At 37.9% G+C, this 21378-nt stretch overlaps 1 protein-coding gene across 1 annotated transcript; it reads right to left on the bottom strand.

Annotated features, from left to right (window-relative positions):
- Nucleotides 1-1479: 1479 nt before the first annotated feature.
- Nucleotides 1480-20654, bottom strand: SPAM1 (sperm adhesion molecule 1). Its single transcript, XM_002919023.2, has 4 exons — nt 20618-20654; nt 8575-9735; nt 7784-7873; nt 1480-2072 (listed from the first exon to the last, which is right to left on the bottom strand). The coding sequence occupies exons 2-4, from the start codon at nt 9529-9531 to the stop codon at nt 1497-1499; spliced, it is 1623 nt and encodes a 540-aa protein (XP_002919069.1). The 5' UTR covers nt 9532-9735; nt 20618-20654; the 3' UTR covers nt 1480-1496.
- Nucleotides 20655-21378: the final 724 nt, after the last annotated feature.

The following is a 21378-nucleotide window of genomic DNA, read 5'->3' as shown; positions in this document are numbered from 1 at the left end:
AGCAGCAAGTCAAATAGACCAAACAACTTGCCCTCATGATACTTACATTATAGGGAGATGGTGGGGAGTAAAAAGATAAATGTGTTATGCTGTGACACGTATGCATGGGAAAACAGGGCAGGTTAAGAAGTTTGGGAGTGTCTTCTTTGTAAACTCCAAACTTCTTAGTATGGTGGACAAAAGCTTTCACCATTTGGCCCATCATCCACTGTATAGCACTATAAAAACCACACTCAGTGGTCCATCTTTCTGAAGTTCCTTCTGTCTCCACACTAACTGCTCTTCAGTCTTCTGAGCAGTGGACATGTCATCTCTTCCATGGCATCCTTGAAATTTTCTCTGACACCTCCAAATTCTTACTTGTATGCCAGAGCATGCTGAACTCATATAATAGCATTTATATCACAGACTGTGTTGGCATTTTCCACTTTCAAATATCTGTCTTCTTCGAATGTACAACAGACTCACTGAGGCAAGACCATGCTGCTCACCTTGAACCTGTGACACTGAATACTGAGCCTGGCAGAGAGTAAACACTCAATAAATACTTCATGAAGGACGTGAACGGAAGCTCAGATGAAATAAGGCCATTTAAGTACACAAGATTGTCAAAGACCATGAAGAGTGAAAGGAAACTGGGCTGTTTTTTATATTTATTCTGAATACCTATTAAACCATGTACAGAGTTGACAGGATAATCAATCACTTTTTAAAGGTTACCTTTTTAAAATATAACTTGAAAAAATTATCAAGATGAAATAACTAAAATCCATAGTTCTATGCTCAAGGCAGACAGGTACACTTGGGATATTACATTTTAAAAGATAAGGTTTATTACCATAATAATTTCTTGACACTTTTATTGCAAATTACAAACTACTCAGAGAGGCATTCATTTGCAGTAAATTTGCTATTATTTAAATCTTAACTTTTCTCAGAAGAAAACTAGGCCTCTAAGTGTTATAGACCTTACAATCAGTCTTTGATAGATTGAACCAAGAATATAACAGATACCTGTAAGTTCTGTATATACATCAGGGTATGTGAGATATTTGCTATAGCCTTGTGGCAATTAGAAAATACAAAGTTGGATATCATCTTACAAAACAAACTCTATGCAATATTAATAATTAACATTCTACTCTGATTTTCAAAAGCAAAATGTAGTATCAATGGATTTAGTAGTAACACTGCCCTGACTATAATTTTGAAAATTAAAGGTGCTAGCGAACATCCTTTGTTTATCGATTAATAATAATCTCAGGTTCAATTTGATCATGAAAAAGCAATCTTTGCTCAAAAAATCAAAATGCTATCTTGGCCATGAGTTTTGATTCACATTTCAAATATAAATCTTTAAGTATATAGGTATTATCACTTGCCTAAAAAAATCTAAGTGAGCTAAACATTACATATAGAGATTTAAAAGGTATTAAAACAATGTATTGTAGACAGAAAATTTAATAAACACTGAACTTGTACTTGAATAGGTTGTTTTATTGTTTCTTATTTTTATTGAATACACTCTGATAGCCCACTTGAGGGGTTTGGGAGTTGCCTTCTACTGTAAATCTGGCTTTGAGGCACCTGCTAAGATCTTTACCAGGATCACATGGAGACCGTGTGGCAGGTGGCATGGCGGCTAAGATATTGTTGGCAGTGGCAGATTTCCCCTTCCAGCTAGAAAGATGACCACTGGGTTCTGAGTTTAGAAAGGAATCTATACAAACATCTGCAGCCACACATACTTTAACAGTATGAATTTCAGTCATATCAACTCTCTCCTTGCAACGGACATTGGCATAACAACTGCAATAAAAGTTTTTGGAAAATTGCTGCAGGTCTTCAAGTGTGGGTTTCCCTTGTACTGTGTATCTTCCACTCTTCTCAAGTTGAATAGCAAAGTTATCTGGGTTCAGGTGAAGATAGTCATTTGAATTCCAATGTTTCCTTATACACACTCCTTGCTCCTGGCAAAGCACTTGGTTACACATTTTCGCTGCTAGGGTGACGTTGATTATGTAAGGATTCAGTGTATTCGTCATGTAATTGTCTAGCTCTGTGCAAGATTGCTGAAAAATTATAAGAAGGTTAGCATATCAAAGGACAAGTTAGCTCATCTGTGAAGTAATTCACTGTGATATGCAATTTTTAAGGAAGCATTTGATAAAACAAGACCCAGCAAGAGGTAGGAAATAGTTTACCTTTTTTTACCTTATCAAGCAAGATTACTCCGTTTTTGTAACATTTGTAAGTTTCACATGCCATTTCACATCACTAAATAATTGACCAGTTGAACCTTAATTTCCTACCTAGCCTTGGACTTCTTCAATAATTCATAGACTGATGGGGCAGAATGGTAGAGCTGTTAGAGAATAGTTTCTGGGGCCCATCTTCCCTGATTGGTCACAGTTCCATTAATGACTAGCTCTGTAACCTTGGGAATCTTACAAGCTTTCTAAGTCTTAGTTTCCTATCTGGTGACCTTGGGCAAATCAGTTAACCTGGCTATGCTTCAGCTTCATCATTTGTAAAATAAGGATAATTATAGCACTTACCTCATAGGGTTGTTGTGAAGATGAAAAGATACAATGTATATAAAAGTGCTTAACACAGAGGCCCAGTACATTGGTTAGCCCTCAAGAAATGATAAATAAAGGTAATAAGAATCATCTTTGTGGGACAAGTTTAAACAGCATGAGAAAGATTTCTCAACTGCTAGCTCAAAGCAAGTAAACAGGTTCAACTGAGTATACTTTATGTTAAATGTTATGTATAGTTCAAGTTATGGGTGAATTATGACAGCTCTTTTACAAATATAATTGTTTGGCAGAGCACAGATGTTGAGTAACTAAAATGATTCATCTCGACACTGGTGCGTTCTAAAACTGGGATGCTGTCCTTTTAAAAACACAGAAGATAGTCACTCGCTTTCTTTCATAATCCATAGTTCCATTGAGTAAGCTGGCTGTGCTAGTCCTCCAGCAGATCAAAAGAAGTGGTGCTAGTAGATGAGAAGGCAAGTCGAGGAATCTTGGCAGCTTCCACTTCACTCTATCTCTTTATATACCTTGAGGTGATGCCAGCAATGGTAGAAAGAATAGGGCCTTCCAGGAATGTCCATACCCTAATGCCCTAGAACCTATGACTAGGTTACTTTGCATGGCAGAAGGAACGTTATGCATATGATTACGGAGAAGAGTATGGACCTTGAGATGGAAAGATTATCCCAAGTTATCTGGCTGGGCTCAATCTAATCACACGAGTCCTTTAAAAATGTAGAAACTTTTCCAGCTCGGATAAAAGAAAAAATGAGATAGAAGAAAGAGAACAAATTCCAAGGTAAGGGAGACTCAACCCAGCATTGCTGGCTTTGAAGATAGAGGAGAGGACCAAGAGCTAAAGAATGCAGTGATCTCTAGAAGCGGGAAATGATCCTTAGCCATAGCCAGCCAGAATATAGACATCTCGTTGCTCCAACCACGAGGAAATGAATTCTACCAACAACCCAAAGGAGCAAGTGAGGATCCTCCCCTGGAAAGGAATGCAACCCTCCTAACATCTTGATTTTAGTCCATTAAGACACATGCTGGACTTCTGAACTACAGAACTATAAGATAATAATTCTCCCTTGTTTAATCTAAGTGTGTTGTCATTATTATGGCAGCAATAGAAACCCTCTCCTTAATCCTAGTTTTGCATGGTGTTTAGAATAAAATTCAACTTTCTCAACTTCTATACAGCCTGACGTGAGGTAACCCTTCCTTCCAATTGGACACCTCTCCCTTACCCGCTGTGCTTTAGGCATACTTGTTGTTTCATAAGCATGGCAGGTTCATTTCAAACTGCAGTTAACTGTCCCTCTGCTTGGAATGCTCTTTCCTCTGATTTTTAACATGGTCACTTCACCTTGTCATTCAGACTGCAGCTTTAATTAAACCTCAGACACCTTTCCTATCTGCTTTTTCACATCTGTCCATTTTAATTCTCTGCATAGTACTTAACACATCAAATACTTTTCTTGTTTTTTGTATTGTTTCTGTCCCTCCAACATTAATATAAGCTCCACGGGTGCAAAGACTGTCAGTATTCTTCAACACTGTATCTCCTGGGGCCAAGATATATGAGGATTGATACCAAGTTGAGATGACAGTCTGGGTGACCACAGACACAAAAGCTGGGCCAAAAGAGGAGTAAAAAAGAGGATGAGAGTGGTTTGAGAGTCGTTAGCCTACACAAGGTGTAGTCTTCGGAAGGATCTGAAACTGGCTTTCTCAAAGATAAGGCCTGGTTTATAGCATTTATCAATATCCATGGTATAAATACATCTGCCATGGCCAATTTTAAGCTATCAACCTGACATCACTGAGTGATTGGAAATCAAGCACACGTTATGGTAGTATGGTGTGGAGAAGTACATCATTACGTACTATGTCCCTTATACAGATACAAGAGATGTAAATAACCTCAAAAGTATGGATAATAGTAAAGTGGAGTACGTAACTGATACATTTTGAATATTTATTACTCTTTTTTTTTTTTTTAGATTTGATTTGTTTATTTGACAGAGAGAGAGCACAAGCAGGGGGAGCAGAAGAGGGAGAATCAGGCCACTCGCTGAGCAGGGAGCCCAATGTGGGGCTCAATCCCAGGGTCCTGGGATCATAACCTGAGCTAAAGGCAAGCTCTTAACCGGCTGAGCCACCCAGGCACCCCGAGGATTTATTACTTTTGTTTTTAACAGTACTTATTTCATTCTAAGATTTTATAATTTAATTTTTAATAATGAGCCTGTTTAATAAGTTCACAAAATTTCCAAATATTTAAAATGGAATGGAAGGAAATAGCTTGCTTACATTTGGTAACAATTGTTTTAAGTCAATTTCAGTCATTAAACCTGCAGTTACCATCCGGAGTTACCAGTTTCTCAGGTTGTCAATGAATCAGAGGAAATAAGACGAGGAATCCATGATTCTATTGATTGCAAATGACATAGAAAAAAGGGGAAGTAATGATAGAACTAGCATTCAAAATCATCATAAATTGGGAAAAGTAGAAGAAATATGTAAAACAGAGGCCACAGGGGACAATTTCAAGGCAGTGTCATTAGGTAGAAAATAGCCATATTTAAAATGAAGAACTGTCCCTGTATTTTAATGCTGAAGATGATCTGAGGGTCATGGTAGAAGAATGTAATGTAAGATTAAAGTGCAATAATAATAATAATAATAATAATAATAAAAAACAGGTGCGACAATTAAATAGTATGTCATGCCTTACTACTAATTCGGGAAAGCCTGATTCACTCCTCATCAGAGTAAGGGTGGATTTCTCAGTTCTTAAAAAAAAAAAAAAAAAATGGAAGTTGTATGGAGAATTTATAAGACCCTTGTGAAAGGTGTTTACAGATTTGAGAAGCAGTGAATGAAAATTAGGAATATATTTAGGAGAATTACAATTTTTAAATGATTTTCTGACATCAAAGATTTTGCAAAAGAAACATATACCTTTCTCCAAACTTATATTTTATATTATTTATCTTTATTGGTGATCAAGCCAGAGATAATAGTTTTACCAAATAATTAGAAGGGCTCAGACTACCTTGAAAGAATCTCATAATGGGAACTACTGTTGAGTACTTTTATAAATGAATTAACAATATAGCGAGTCTATCTGAAGGACAAGAGACAATAGGTCTCTTCTGGTCTTAGAGTGCTGTATAAAGTCTCTTCTCTGTTGGTCCTAGGATAAGACTCATGAGCCATGAGCTTCATGGGACATTCTCTATGGCACTTAGTCACTCATATTTCCACATCGGTTAGAGAAGGAAAAGCTGAGCTCCAATTCATCAGTGTCCATGTTGACAGCTTTACTCTTGAGTCAAGAGGATTGAAGGGGGGGAGGGGAGACAGATCTGATACAGAGAATTAAACAAGGATGAAAATAAAGGAAGAGAGAAAAGGATTAGGTGGTGATAGTTAAAAGCTTTTCGAACTAAAGAAAATGCATTAGGAGAAAATGAAAATAAGTCATCCATACAGGAAAAAAAATTGACTTTTTTCCTAATAAAACAAGTTTTACTCAAAATTTTACTTAAAATTTACTATTTACAATAGTAAATATAACCTGTGGAAAATAAAGAAGCATTCCTTTTCCTCTACCTTAGAGAAGTTTTGAACAATTTAGTATTATTTTAAAAAAGTAATTCCCAATTGCCTATGCACCCCTTCCCCACTCCCCACTTCTTCTTCCTTCCTCCCTGCCCAGCCACCACCAAACCATTCCTCCTAAAGTCTTTCCCATCTCAGAGGCAATTCCTTCAAGCCAAAAGCCTCGGAGTCATCTTAACCACTTCTCTTATCCATCCTACTCATCCAATCCCTCAGTCCAACCTCTCAGTTCTATCGTTGGGTTATATTCAAACCGTGCACCGGCAGCTGGTCTAAGCCATCAACAGCTTCCTCTCCCTGCTTCCGCTCTTGCCCCCCCACCATGGATCCTCAACTCAGCTAAGTAAGAAATGTTTGTCAGAGATTGCCACTCTTCTGCCCAAGCCTCCTTGTGGCCTTCCATATCAGAGTCAGAGCTGACGAAGCCCTCCCTCTGACCCTCTGTCTTTTCACTGACCGCACCTCTTACCTGTCTTCCTTGCTCACTGCACTCTGGTCACACTGACCTCCTCTGTATTTTTTTGACAAGCACATTCCAGCCTGAAGGCTCTTGCACTTACCATCCCTGACTTGGTCCCTTGGAGACTTGGTCCTTGGTTTCCGTCAGGTCTCTGCTCCAACAGCACCTCATCAGGGAGGCCTTCTGTGACTGCCCCATCTTAAGTACTGCCATTTTATCTCTCTTTATCCTGTCTACACTGCTTCATTGCTTTATTGAACCTATCATGACCTGACATATCCTATCTGGATATGTTGCATTTCCACTTGTAAGGATGCAGCTTCATGGTGAAGGGACTATGCTTCGTTCACTGCTACATTTTTAGCACCTAGAATTACCAGGCACCTAATCATAGGAGATGTTCAATAAACTAAGAGTCAGTGAACTTTTTCTGTGTAGGGGCAGACAGTAAATATTTGGGGCTGTTGAAGATACAGTCTCTGCCATAACTTTTCAATTATTTCTTTGTACTGCAAAAGCAGCCATAGACGTCTAAACTAAGGAGCATGCCTGTATTCCAATAAAACTACCAATAGACACTAAAATTTAAATCTTACCTAATTTTCACCTATTAACTCTTCTTTCAGAGTTTTTTCCTGGCCATTTAAAAGGGTAAAAATCAGTCTTGGCCCCTGGCCATCATTTGCCGAGCCCTGTAATAAACTGCCATTGAATGATTAAATGAACAAGTAGAAGTGCTTAATTAAACAGCAATGGGATGAATGAAAGAATTGACTGTTCTTTCATTGACTAGTTCAAAAGTTTGTTGAGAAGAGACATATCACAGTACAGTATAAAAGCCAACACCATGTCAGAAAACTGAGCTTGTAGTCCTGTTTTTGCTACTTGCTAGCCACATAGCCTAGAGAATTTTGGTCAATTCCTGAATTTCTATTTCCTTACTGGAAAACAGGTACAATTTTTTTTAAACAAAAAATTTTTTCTGCCTTATAACATAACTACATAAATAGAGGACAGTTTGATGCAACCAGTATTAATTGGGCACCTACTAATATGTGCCAAGCGTAGTACTTATTTTATTATTCAGTACAACAGTCCTCAAAAACATTAAAAGTAGAAATGTTTTCATCTATTTCCTATCAATTCAACTTACCACATTTTGGCTTAAATTGAGGCTTCCCCACATTATTATTCCAGAGACACCTAGAGAAACTGTTTCACCGATTGTATTCACAAGGTCATCCTGGTGAATGTGACAGAAAGAGTTAACAAATAGACATAAAATAGAAATGCTATGCATAAGACCGTAACACCAAAGCTAAGAATTCTGACTCAACAATAATAATTCAAATAGTTCCACACTGTTTTTTTTGTTGCCACCACAACCCTACTATAAGAAAAATACAGATTTTTCTGCTATTATTTTAATTACTTCTATTGACAAACCCTGTGAAAGAAAAAAAAAAGGGAACTGACTTAATACATTGTCTATGCTACCTAGTTTTTTTGTTGTTGCTAAGATATTATATGATTATATTAAAATGAAATATATTCTTGAGATGCCTGGGTGGCTCAGTTGGTTAAGACTGTCTTCAGCTCAGGTCACGATCCCAGGGTCCCGGGATCAAGTCCTTTATCAGGCTCCTTGTGCAGTGGGGGAGCCTGCTTCTCCCTCTGCCTGCCACTCCCCCTGCCTGCCACTCCCCCTGCTTGTGCTTATGTGTGCGCTCTCTCTCTCTGACAAATAAATAAAATCTTAAAATAAATAAATAAATAAATGAAATATATTCTTATTTTGCATTCATATAACAGCAGAATTACCTGTGTGCGTATTCCTAAAGGATGCTAAAAGCCAAATCTCACTCCCTTCAAAAATGATGTTGAATTCTACTAACCACCTTTTGTGGATACTAGTTCATAGGTCTCACACCTTGATTTACTCACCTCAGAAAGATATTTCAAAGACACGTCAGTAAAAACTGGGCGGGCGTATACAAAAATTGGAAGTGGATGTTTAACACTGGATACTTGAGAAATCCGAATGGCTTCCCAAACACGGTTGCGGACATAGAGAGCAGCGTATGGAGAAGATTTTAATTTGGTATTCAAATAAATGGATGGGAAAAGGGCTGTGCTTTCCTTCCACATCCAGTTGAGTTCATCATTTCTTTTCTTTTCTAAATCAGAGCAACTTCCATTGTAATCAGGTTTTTTATAATTATGATTGTAACAATCAGGAAAAAGATAATAACCCCATAAATAATTTGGCCGAAGGGATTTTCCCAATTTTAAGGTCTCTTGCATGAAACACTTTCCTGCCTTTTCAAAATCTGCTTTGGCTATCTTGGTGGCCTCCGTGACATTAAGTTCAATGTGGTGTTGCTGAACCAACTCAATAGACTGGTGCTTGTAAATATCTTTAGGTTTCCAGTTTCTTACCCAGATAGGCCTCCAGTTTTCCCAGTCAATGACAGCCAGGCCTATGCTGTCTGTTTGTATGTAATAGGCAATATCTTTCTTGGCTTTCTCCAAGTGCTTTTTTAGGTTTCCAGACTGGGGGATTCCCCCATTCACATTTTTGCCAGTCTTTTCATCTATGTGAGGATAGTAGCCAAGTCTGTTAGCATAAAATAATGTGATGCCTTGTCCTGTGGCGCTTTTTTGAGGGCTTCCTATTAAAGAGAAAAGGTTCAGATCTAGCTGCACGTTAAACTTTTGAGCACAAAGTTCAGTTGGGGCATTCCAGCCCCAGAGGAAAGATACATTTGGGATAAAAGGGGGTGCTCTGAACTCTTGAGTCAAGCAACATGGAATCAGAAGGAAGGTGAGCACTACCGGGGTGGCTCCTCTGGACCCCACAAAGCTCCTAAAGAAGATACGCTGGAACCTGAGCACAGCCATTGCAAAGATTAACAGCTGTGGAAATTTCTTCCCAAACGCTCTGGCTTGTCCAATATTTCATGCAAGATTCATGCAAGCACAGAAGAGAGTATGTGGAATGAAGCCACTTTGATGGATAAAGAGGTATAATGATCACGTTACTTTAAAGTATTATTCTTCTTGCTTCGTATTTCAAGAGTGTTGTGCAAGTTGCTTCATCTATAACTGGAAAAAAATAAATATAGAATATGTTGTTACACTATGTTTCTGTATCAAGACTGTCAACTTTACCAAGTTCTCAACTTGAAGTGCAGGAGTTTAATTCAGTTTTCGAAGCTGGAGAACTCCTGTGTTTGAATCAGTACAATTATTTTCTCTTCTATATGATATAAATCCTGCAATAGCTAACATTTGTCTCATCTTTCCAAATCATTACTGAGCCTACAGAGAGGTGAGCATAGCTATTTTTCCTTTTGCCTTCCCACTTGTGTAGAATGCTATGCCCAGCATTGCTTTAGCAAAGCCTTGTTAAATAGAATTCCAGTTGAACCTCTCATTTTTGTTTGTTGTTTCTTGAAAGACCACCTTATAGTGGCATGCCAAAAATTGAAAACAACCTCTCTTAAAATTATGAGATTACATCATTTTTTTGGAGGGGGGAAGGTAGAGGAGGAGGCAAAAGTCACTTCTGCCAGAAATAGTGTATCAAAAGTGTGCTTGAAACTATTGAATTAACCAAAGTGTCCTACTGAGGAACAAATTTAAGTGTTATTTGAAATAGCACTCCATCATATCTCAAAGTAAATCGAGTAAAAGATTGAGTAAAAGATGTACTACATTTATCTGTACACACACACACAAACACAATTTATGTATAGGTACAAAAAATAGGTAATTTTTTTTATGAAACATAGTATCTCTTCTTTATAAATCTTTGGACAGAGCCTTGGGGCACAGAATTGGGGGCAGACCTGGGTTAGTATGTAGAAAAGCTTCTCTTATTTAGAAGATCTACTTAGAGACTTTACACAAGAATCTCATCTCCCAGGAGAACCTGGGTGGCTCAGTCGGTTAAGTGACTGCCTTCGGCTCGGATCATCATTCAGGGGTCCTGGGATCGAGTCCTGCATTGGGCTTCCTGCTCATCGGGGAGTCTGCTTCTCTCTTTATCTGTCCCCCCTGCTTGTGATCTATCTCTGTCTCACTCTCTCTCTGTCAAATAAATAAAATCTTTTAAAAAATTAAAAAAAATAAGAATCTCATCTCCCTAGAAAATCTTACCTGACTTATCTCCAGATAATTAGCATCTCTCCACTAGTATGTATAAGGCCTAATCTCAGTTTATACCTATTAGGTTACTTCTCAAGTGTCCTTCTTCCCCATTGCCTGGATAATTGCTTCCTAAAGCATTCCTGCTAAGTCTTTGGTACTCTCCCCCCAACTCCTAACAGTAGTATTTGCCCAGAAGTCCTTTCAGGGTCCAGCTACCCAATTTGTCTTCAGTGGTGTCCAAGACAGAAGCCTGTTGGTTTTAATGTGTTCCTAGAGCATTGGCAAATCATTAACATTCCTTAAAAAAAAAATCATTTAATCTCAGAATCTTCAAGATTTGAAGACACCCAAAATCCTATTTAGTTAACTCTTTTTTTTTTTAAAGATTTTATTTATTTATTCGACAGAGATAGAGACAGCCAGCGAGAGAGGGAACACAAGCAGGGGGAGCGGGAGAGGAAGAAGCAGGCTCATAGCAGAAGAGCTTGATGTGGGGGCTCGATCCCATAATGCCGGGATCACGCCCTGAGCCGAAGGCAGACGCTTAACCGCTGTGCCACCCAGGCGCCCCTTTAGTTAACTCTTATTCTTATTGTAAAGAAATTTTATCACGAAAACACATGTTAGTTTAAACGTTTGAACCAGGAATATTTTGCCTGAGAATTAGTCCAAAGTTATTTTGTAATAAAAAATGATATAGGTAGGTATAGACACTTAAAATGTATCATTCCCCGCTATGTATTGTAGCATCTATGACGTGAGAAAATATTAAAAGCAACTTCATACCCAATGATGAGATGCTTCAATAAATACATTATTTTAGCCTGAAGGAATTTATGCAGACATCAGAGCTCATTGTAAAGATAGTTAAGTAACATGTGAAGATACTTGCCTAAAATACTAATGAGCAGGGACCAACTAGCTCCTTGCCTTGATGTTACTGAAGACAGGCAGTTTTTTGAGATATACAGAAACATAAGCACATGCTTAAGGAATTAAAGAAAATCCAGAGATACAAAAGAATATTCATATTTCGTGAGGGTCCATTACATATTTTTGATCTACTAATTTTCTTTCATTCAATCACCATATAGTTTCTCAAAAACTGGGGGAAAAATAAAATTTAAGGCTAGAATTTTGTTTGCCAGAACAGATTTGAAGCTCAACTTATCCTTAGTGGGAAGAGGAAAATAACCATCCACCTTCTTACTGTTTATCCACTAGGATGCTTGTTCAAGGGATTCTTGTTTTACCTTTTTTTTTTTTAAGAGAGAGAGAGGGCGAGTGGGCGCGCAATTGTGGTGGGAGGGGTAGAGGAAAAGGAAGAGAGAGAATCCCAAGCAGCCTCCAGACGAGTGGAGGCCGACATGGGGCTCTATCTCATGATCCATGAGATTATGGACTGAGCCGAAATCATGAGTCAGACACTTAACCGACTGAGCCAACCAGGCACCCCTCATTTTACTTTTCGAAGGAGTTGGTGGTTGGGATTTTTGAGTTAAAGAGAAGACAGTCACAGATAGAAAAAGCCAAACAAAACAGCCAAATTTCTAGGCTTAATTCTAAGCTCTTTTCTACAACAAGTATTTTCTAGAAAACCATAATGAAGAGAAGTAGAAGTCATTCACAGGACTGTCTTCAGAATCCACTCTTCTGATATTCTTATTTCCTATAAGGAGTCTATGAATGTATTATCTCAATGGAATTAAGAACTGAATTTAGATACAATCCTCTTACTATTAAAATTGTTATAGATTTTGAATGTAAATTATTATTATAAATATAAGGGTGAAAATTCAGAAATGTGGACAAATAGTGATAAAGCCAAGATTATAACTTTGGTAAAAGCTCAATGAGCACTGAAAGGAGGGGCAGAGTAGAGAGTACCAAGATTTAGGATGTCTTTCCACAGTACCTCTGAGGTCCCCATTACCCTACTGTCCCCCAGAACAACTGAACATAATAAAGGCATGGTTACAATACTCATCAAATAGCCCCTAGTCTCAGGATACTGAAGGTATCTAAATTACCTCCATAAATACTTCAGGAATCATTCTTTAATATGAAAAATAAAAAGCAAAACTTCAAGTGAGCAGCTGGCCCCAAATTCATTGCCTTTGTAGCCCTTGTATACTAATTCCATTTGGTAGGCTGTGTATCATTTCTGAAGTACTAATTTCAACTCAAAGGCTGACTTCTGCCTCCAATTACAAGTCATACTGGATCTAAGCCGAGTTCTGAGCAAAGTTAAGAGACCAGCATAATATCCCCAAAGCAGAAAAATCCGTGTGCAATTTACTTCTCTTAAAGCAAAAATTTATCCGTGCCTTCAGGGAAGAAAAGAGCCTTCAAACAAGATTTTTTTTTTTGTAGGAAATTTCTTATTAAGCTATGATGTTTTATAAATAACTTGGCCAGAAGTAGATATGATGATAAACTTAATTAAACAAGAGAAGTTAAGGGACGCCTGGGTGGCTGAGTCGGTTCAGCATCTGCCTTCAGCTCAGGTCATGATCCCAGGGTCCTGAGATCAAGTCCCACATCGGGCTCTCTGCTCAGCGGGGAGCCTGCTTCTCTCTCCACCTGCTGCTCCCCCTGCTTGTGTGCTCTCTCTCTGACAAATAAATAACATCTTTAAAAACAAAACAAGAGAAGTTAGTACTATTTTTGTGGCATTCCATCAACTCCTTCTTCCTTCCCCTTTTCCTTTATTATTATCATCATTATTATTCTTCTCCTTTGGTTCCTTCTCCTACTCTTGTCTTAACTTTGTCAGTGTCTCCCACAGATAACTTTTACACAGGCTGGAGCTCCTCTAGGGTAAAGAAATTGCTCATTCCTGGGACCCCTGGCTGGCTCAGTCGGTAGAGCATGTGACCCTTGATCTTGAGGTTGTAAGTTTGAGCCCAATGTTGGGTGTAGAGATTACTTAAAAATAAAATATTAAAAAAAGAAAGAAAAAGAAGTTGCTCGTTCTTAATCTGTGTATCTACTACTAAGCACTAAGTGCCAAACTACTCCCACTAAAGAGGTAGCTTTAAAAACAGGGCACATTACAGAACTTCTCATTCTTTTTCACAGATACCCATATCTGATTTTCCCTATCAGGCTATGCAGTAGAAAGAAAAAAAGACAACTTATTTTTGAAGCAAAATTTTAAGTTTCCTCTGAAATGTCAGCTGGTCAGAAATTGCTCCAGAAAAATCTAAATGCTCTTCAGTATTCAACGTGTTGGGTGAGAAAAAGCAGCTCTTTGCCTAGTCGATTAAGGAATTAAGGAAAAACTTAATCTTTGGAGATGTTATAGCGTGATGGAGGAAGGGGGACTCTGTGTGTGTGTGTGTGTGTGTGTGTGTGTGTGTGTGTGCGCATGCACTGAATCCCAGCAAATTCAAGTGCCTTATAGTAGCAAAAAAAGATTGGTAAGGATGGCAAATTAGCACAAAAATGCCATAAATTTTTTATAAGCATTTGAAATGATTTTAAGAACCCAATGGTAGGGGCACCTGGGTGGCACAGCGGTTATGCGTCTGCCTTCGGCTCAGGGCGTGATCCCGGCGTTATGGGATCGAGCCCCACATCAGGCTCTTCCACTATGACTGCTTCTTCCTCTCCCACTCCCCCTGCTTGTGTTCCCTCTCTCGCTGGCTGTCTCTATCTCTGTCGCATAAATAAAAATAAAATCTTAAAAAAAAAAAAAAAAAAAGAACCCAATGGTAAAATAAGTCTTAATTGCAGTTGTTTTGATTGTTAACCATTTTGTTGAATTAATGAAAGATTTCTATAGTGTAATATAGATGAAAAATGAACCAGTTTCAAGGAAGTACAGCATTTACTGTAAAAGTAATTTCTCCTTACAAAATTAAAATGAATTTATATTTTCAAAGTGATTAGGAAAGCCATGTTTGACATTTGTTAGTTATAGGAAAATACTAGTGTTCAGAATCCCGCTCCTTTCCCTGAGGTGGGAAGGGAGAGGGGAGAGGAAAAAAAAAAGAACCAAATAAATAACAAAATCCCTCAAAAGCAGTTCCCAAAATCAAATTTTATTTAATTGCTATAGTAGAACATAGAGATATAATTTATACATGTTTATTTTATGCAATAAAAGTTTGTCCTGCTGGGTCATTATATAATTAGAAAGTAATACATCTCAGAAGCTAGAAAACCACCACATGATTAAACATGAATTCTAAATATTGAAGCCTTAAGCAAGTTATATTGATAAGGTGTAAAAGATATTAATATTTCAGCTTTTGAAAATGCAAGATAGTTCAATAGCAAAACTGTTTAATCGAGAATAAGAAAGTAATTCATCTTATTCTTAGAAGGAAATTCCTTTGGAAAGAAGGTGAATGTGCCTCTAATAACATTCTCTGTCGGTAATGTCTTTGTAGACCCAAGAGGCCTTATAAAAGATGGTACATAACATCTTAATTGTAGGATTAAGTTATTGTTCAAATTTCCAAGCCACTTAATTGATACTCAATAGATACATACATGAGTTAATTAATTAGTTAATTAAGTGAATGAGCTTGATATACTTCGAATTTCAGTTCAAACTGAAAAAAATTACTCAAAATTACAGCCAATGGTGACACCGTAAAATGAAGATGTTCCAACAAAAATCAAAACATAGCACCCAGAATCCACAGAGCTGTCAAAGGAAAACCAGAGCAGTAGGGTAGAACTGGGCTCAATTCCAAATACAACGAAAGTGGGACTTTGTAGCCAAAGAGCAAGGTGGGGGGGGTGGTCTGTGGATGGAAAATTACTGAGAGGGAGCATCAGGGGTAAGGGAAGATTTTGGCTAAATTTAGTGACCTAGCAGAATTCTTGGTGAAGTCAGGCCAGGGTGATCAGGCATCACTGGGGGGACAGTAGGAGATGGGAAACCTAATCAGATATCCAAGGTGACCAGATAAGGAGGATGGGAATTCTTGCTAAACTGACTTAACAGGATTCTTGCTAGAACTAGATTCTAGAAGGAAGGATACAGAAGCCCAGCGCTTGAGGCTTAGTCAAAAAGAGAGTTCAATGAGCCTGATTAGCGTGGTCAATAGAAAATCTTTGTCAGTCCCCACTATGGTGCATGCTGGATGAATTAATCATTTAATTAAGTAAATGAACTCAACGTACTCTGAATTTCAATAAACTCAAAATTATGGCTTATGGTACCACTTTAAGATGAAGATGTTCAAATAAAAAACAAAGTATAGCATCCAGAAGCCGCAGAGTTCAAACATTACTCAGAAGACAATTATGTCTTCTATAGCCAAGCGTGAGGCGCTGACACACCCAGATATGACTGAAACTTAGTACTTGAATAATTGAATAAAGTCTTACAGAGTCTCTAAAATTCTAGAGGCTAGTTACAAACACATTAGCTTCACTAGGGATACTGTCTGCAATGTCATTTGTCAAGCCCCAGACTGAGCTTAGTAATGCCTGACTTGCAGTCAACCCAACATCCCACCAGCATAAACCTGGGACCAATCCTAGTTCTTCTGTAATTACAGTGTCTCAGCCCGCCTCACACACATACGCAAACAACCTTAGTATCACTCAAGTCAAGGTTTAGGAGTAACAAGCACCTCCATGGTAACCAGTGCCATGCACAATAAAGTTCACAGAGGTATACCAGCTATGATATGGACTATGAGTTTACAATTGGTCTTCTGTTAGCAATAACTAATGTTTCTCTTTCCTTGACCAGTAAGATGACTTTTGGATTTTGTTTCTCTGCATTGTCAAAGTCATAGTTACTAAATCTACATGTAGGATTATATCAAGGATCCAAATGGCCACTGTAGTCTGAACAAACAGAAAACACCTATTTGCTCGTTAATATCCTTTGTTCAAAGGCAATAGGGACCCAACTACATCAAATGCGATTAAGCACATTTGCAAATGCTGAAGGTAAATACCATTGAAGAAAATCCTATGAGCTCAGTTTCAAAAGACAATATAACAGATGTTTTCCTTCTTATCAATTTGTTTGGTGCCTATTGAAATACCAGGCTCCATGTAGCAGGCTGTTTTCTTCTTACGATAAAGAACTGGTTCGAAAATCTTGTCAGAGTTTTGAGTGATTTAATATTTATCTTCCTAAAGATATATGTTATACAGTCCACCTTAAGAATGCACATTTTGTGGGGCGCCTGGGTGGCTCAGTCGTTAAGCGTCTGCGTTGGGCTCAGGGCGTGATCCCAGCATTCTGGGATCGAGCCCCATGTCAGGCTTCTCCGCTAGGAGCCTGCTTCTTCCTCTCCCACGCCCCCTGCCTGTGTTCCCTCTCTCGCTGGCTGTCTCTCTCTGTCAAATAAATAAATAAAATATTAAAAAAAAAATGAATGCACATTTTGTGAAAGCAGAACTATGGCTGAAGTCTCAAGCAAGTAAATGTCTTCCCAACCTATTCATCTCTTTCTCCACTTCTGAGGAACATGTGGCAACTCAGTTTAGTCCAGCTATTCAGCCAGGATCTAAAGTAAAATAAAACTCAAATCTTTCATTATCCACATGAAAGTCCCTGTTCCTTTGAGGAAGAAGAGTTTTGTGGTGACACATTCTTGTGGACCATATGAATTCCAAATGAGGATTATATGTTTCATTCCAATGGGATCCTGCCTTGCACGTCTTATATAATCTCTGCCCTAGATCTTTAAAAATCTATTCTGAGCCTAGAGATATATATCTCAATGACTGCTCCTGCTGTGTAGCCTTCCCAAACACATCTGACTATTTCTGATTGTCACCAAGGTGAGTTTAAATGTGTCAAGGCTCTCGTAAAAATTGTACTTATTCCTTAGTACCAGTCACTGTTTGTGTTCAAATTTGAAATAAGTCTATCTTTCTCACTAAACTGTGAGCTCACTACTGTGTCCCCAATTCCCAGTACTGTGCCTGGTACATAGTAGAAGGTCTGTAAGTACTTAATTGTATGGGTGAATGAGTGAATCTATTCATCAATTAATTCTTTGATCAGATTATTTTTTCCTTTTCCCCAGTTTCACTAAATTATTTTTGATTTCCTACCATTCTCCGAAAGCACAAGTTCACCTATTGGATAAAATGCAATTTATTTTATCTTAAACATTAATAAGATAAGGAGTTAAAAGAGTTGAAGTACCAATAGCTGCTTTGACCTCACATTGTGGTATGAAAAGTAAGATTTATCTTAGAGATTATAATTCGTAGGGATTTTAAGGTTACTAATTCAAATCTAATCCTGTTCTCTCAGGATAGTCCCTAACTGCCACCATTCTCTCTAGCTAATGACGTGCTGTGGCTCAAGATTAGAACAAATAGGCCACAGAGCGTCACTGGTAACACTTATTGGTGTCTCCCTTTGCAATGACTCTTCTCGCCTCTTCATACATCTACTTTTAATTTTTTTCTTCCTATCTTAACTGAGTCTTCCATCTGCCAATGGGACCTGAAGGCTGGTGACACCCACAGTTAAAGGGATTAAGGAGCCCAGACCAAAAAAAGATTGAGACATATCTCCATTTTTAGTTCTATCTTGTAAGAACTGAAAGATTCAAATTATTCAATCTTTAGGTATTAACTTTTTAAAAATATATTGGTGATACCTAGATCAGTCTCACTCCCAGGGATATTGGGATGATGTGTGAAATGATACCTAGGAAGTATTTTTCACAAGAAGCTATGCAGATCTAGAGTGCATTATTAGTGCCCCCGGACTACCTGTATTATGAAGCCTTGCTTATTATGGTTCATTTGCATTTACCCCAAACTATAAGAAAGACAGCTCTCGTAAGGTGTGGAGACAGTAGTTTTTGACTTATAGCAATGAGAAAAGTCAATATGTATAATTAGATTAGGGATTGTGAATTCCTAGTCCAAGAATGCCAAAGAAGTGTTTACTGGGGTGCTGGAATTTTTAGATGATATGGAGAAGTTTGGGAGTAATAGCAGGACTCTAACTCTCCTTTAAAGAATGTGGTCATTGAAAAAGGCAGAAGAGGAAGAGTCATAGCAGCAAAATTTACTTCAAATTGTAGAAACTCGGTAAACATATTTATTTGCAATTAAATTGCCCCCTTATCTTCACCTATAGGTTGGGAGGTTGCTGCTGTTCAGCCTCAATGGAGATCACATGCTTCTAGCTCAAGGAAAGAAACAGGAGAGCTCAGATAATGCCTTCACAGTGAGATCACCTCTGGCCTAAATGTAATTGCAAAGAGCATTGCAGAGCAAGGGCTAAAACATCACCGAAGTATTTTAGGTGCGTCTTAGGCAGAAATGAAGAGTAGTTGCGAACATGATTATCCGAGAAAGTGATGTTGGGGAGGTCTATTTCTAGCATTTTTTCTCCAAAGTTCAGGCCACAGACTATGCACTGAGTCACAACGTAAAACGTATTTTTTACTGTGGAATGAGCAGATCAAGCCATTCTGATAGCAGAAGCGTTGGAGTCTGTGTACCTGGGTTTTGAGTACTGAGAACAGGCCCTTGCTTATTAAGTGGGCTCCGACAGGTTCTCAAATCTCATGAATTTAATTTTTTCAGCAACCAGAGTAGAATTCTGATCTGTCTGAAGATTCCTTAAAGTAATGTCTATAAATGACTAAGGTACTATAAAGGCTCCCATGTGCATGTAAAAATATTATATAAAGTTTGTATGTTTTTCTCCCATTAATCTGTCTTTTGTTAGTTCAGCTCACAGGCTCCAGGTGCAGAATCTAACAGGGTTAAGGCAAGTTTTTTTTTCTCCCATACACCTGACCCAGAGTAAATACCAAATAAACGTAAGTTGTTCCTGTTATTATTAATAATATTATCCCTTGCCTCCACCCTCTTGTACAAAAGGCAGGGAAAAGCATGACAGAAGGAGGCAAAGTCCAAGAGTATTTCATAATTCATAGACCTGCTAGCATTAAAGCATCCCTAGGAAATTAAAATTTTGTTTTTTACTCTTAAGTATGTGAGCATTATGAAATTGTTCTGGTAGAAGGGAGATACTCAACAAGTTCATACCGCCATGGGGCCAGATCGGATGATGGTGTTCTCAGCACACAGCATGATCTGAGAGATGAGAAAGTCCTCATGGATCGTGACTCTACCAGCAGATCAGACTGGCTCTAGCCGTGTGCCTTGCATTAATTTGATTGTGGCTGCTTCTTGGCATCTTATGGAGGAGTCCACTAAGAAAGCAACCGTTTCAAGCGCAGATTTCCAACTCTTCACTCAGCCCGATGGAAATATTTTTCTAACTTGTCAAATGTGATTTATCTGGCCAGTTTTCAGCCTTTATATTGGATTAGTGGAATAAGTAAGTGGCATATAAATACATGACATTTAAAACGAATAATAACAAAAAGTATTAATACAGAATTCAGATATCTCTACAATGTTTGGTGGTTCTATATTAGTTTGGCTGAACAAGCTGGCTCTGCTTCCATTTCACAGAAGAGGAGGAAGAACCGTTACCAAAACTCAAAGAAGCAATAGTTAACAAAATTATTTCTCAGTATCAAGTTTCCTTTGACTATTAGCATGTTTATTACCTCTACAAGATACAGATACTCACTAATAATTATTACTGTTGTTGTTATTAAAATAAACAATACACCTAGCACATCACATATATCAAAATGTGTGACAGATGCTATCCAAGAAGAAAAATTCACTACAAAGTCAACCTTCTAATGCCATTATAAAGATCCATTAGTACTTATAGTTATCTCTGCCCCCTGCACTATTCCATAAAAACCTGAGCACATTTACCCTTGTCAATGAGAAGAGCAGGTAGTTGTACTTGTCTCTTCACCAAGAACAGAGGAGAGCAGAAGTACCCTATGTTTCTCACCTGAGACAAGGGAAACAGGAACTCCGAGTGAAGGGCGACTAAGGATCTGGCTAATTTATGACAGGATGGGAGTGTCCCTAAGACTCACCTACTGTGAGATGGCTCAAGGAAAAAAAGGAATTCTGAGAGAATGGGGAAATCAGAATTTCTGCAGCAGAAATTCTGCTTTAGAATTTTTGAAGAGTTTGGACCAACTATGAAGTTGGGGGATGGACCAAGTATGAGGTTGGGGAGATGGGGACAAGATCTTTATAAAACCTACTATTTTGCTACAAAAAAACAAACAAGCACAAAACAGAATAGACAGATAACAAGATAACTTCAAAGATTTAAAAAGAAACTTCCAAGGCACGTGTTCACTCGTCAACATAATTATAGGGCAATGAGTCTCTCGAGGTTGAATCTAATTAGTACTTTAGTTACTTAATGAATGTTTATAATTTTGAGAAAAAATATTGTTTTTATTCAATTGTGTACAGCTCATTTGCTTTTAATTCTTAACATGAAATAGCTACAGTTTTAAAAATCCAAGATATAAGTAATAGTTATTGGTGCCTAAACTGCTTTAAACAAATGTGCAATATTTGTTATATTTTAAATGTTAACATGAGTACAACAAGCCTTTCATTAAAATGTAATTCAGAGACAGTATTTACAGGAAAGCAGTTTCAACCAATCTTTAAAATCAGACAATCAACAACTAATTAGGAAGTCATCTAGGGGTTTTTAGTTAACAGTTATGATATTTGGATGTCTCTGTA

This window comes from Ailuropoda melanoleuca, chromosome 1 (assembly GCF_002007445.2).
Source record: "Ailuropoda melanoleuca isolate Jingjing chromosome 1, ASM200744v2, whole genome shotgun sequence".
Classification (NCBI taxonomy): Eukaryota; Metazoa; Chordata; class Mammalia; order Carnivora; family Ursidae; genus Ailuropoda; species Ailuropoda melanoleuca.
The sequence above is the reverse complement of the archived record's forward strand: the minus strand, read 5'-3'. Positions and strand labels throughout refer to the sequence as shown.

Excerpts from the sequence above, each read along its gene's own strand:
- SPAM1 (XM_002919023.2), bottom strand. The coding sequence starts at position 9,531 with ATGGCTGTGCTCAGGTTCCAGCGTATCTTCTTTAGGAGCTTTGTGGGG. Across the intron at positions 7,874-8,574 it reads CTTTGAAATATCTTTCTGAG|GATGACCTTGTGAATACAAT; the intron begins GTGAGTAAATCA and ends CACATTCACCAG. Across the intron at positions 2,073-7,783 it reads TCAATTTAAGCCAAAATGTG|CAATCTTGCACAGAGCTAGA; the intron begins GTAAGTTGAATT and ends ATAATTTTTCAG.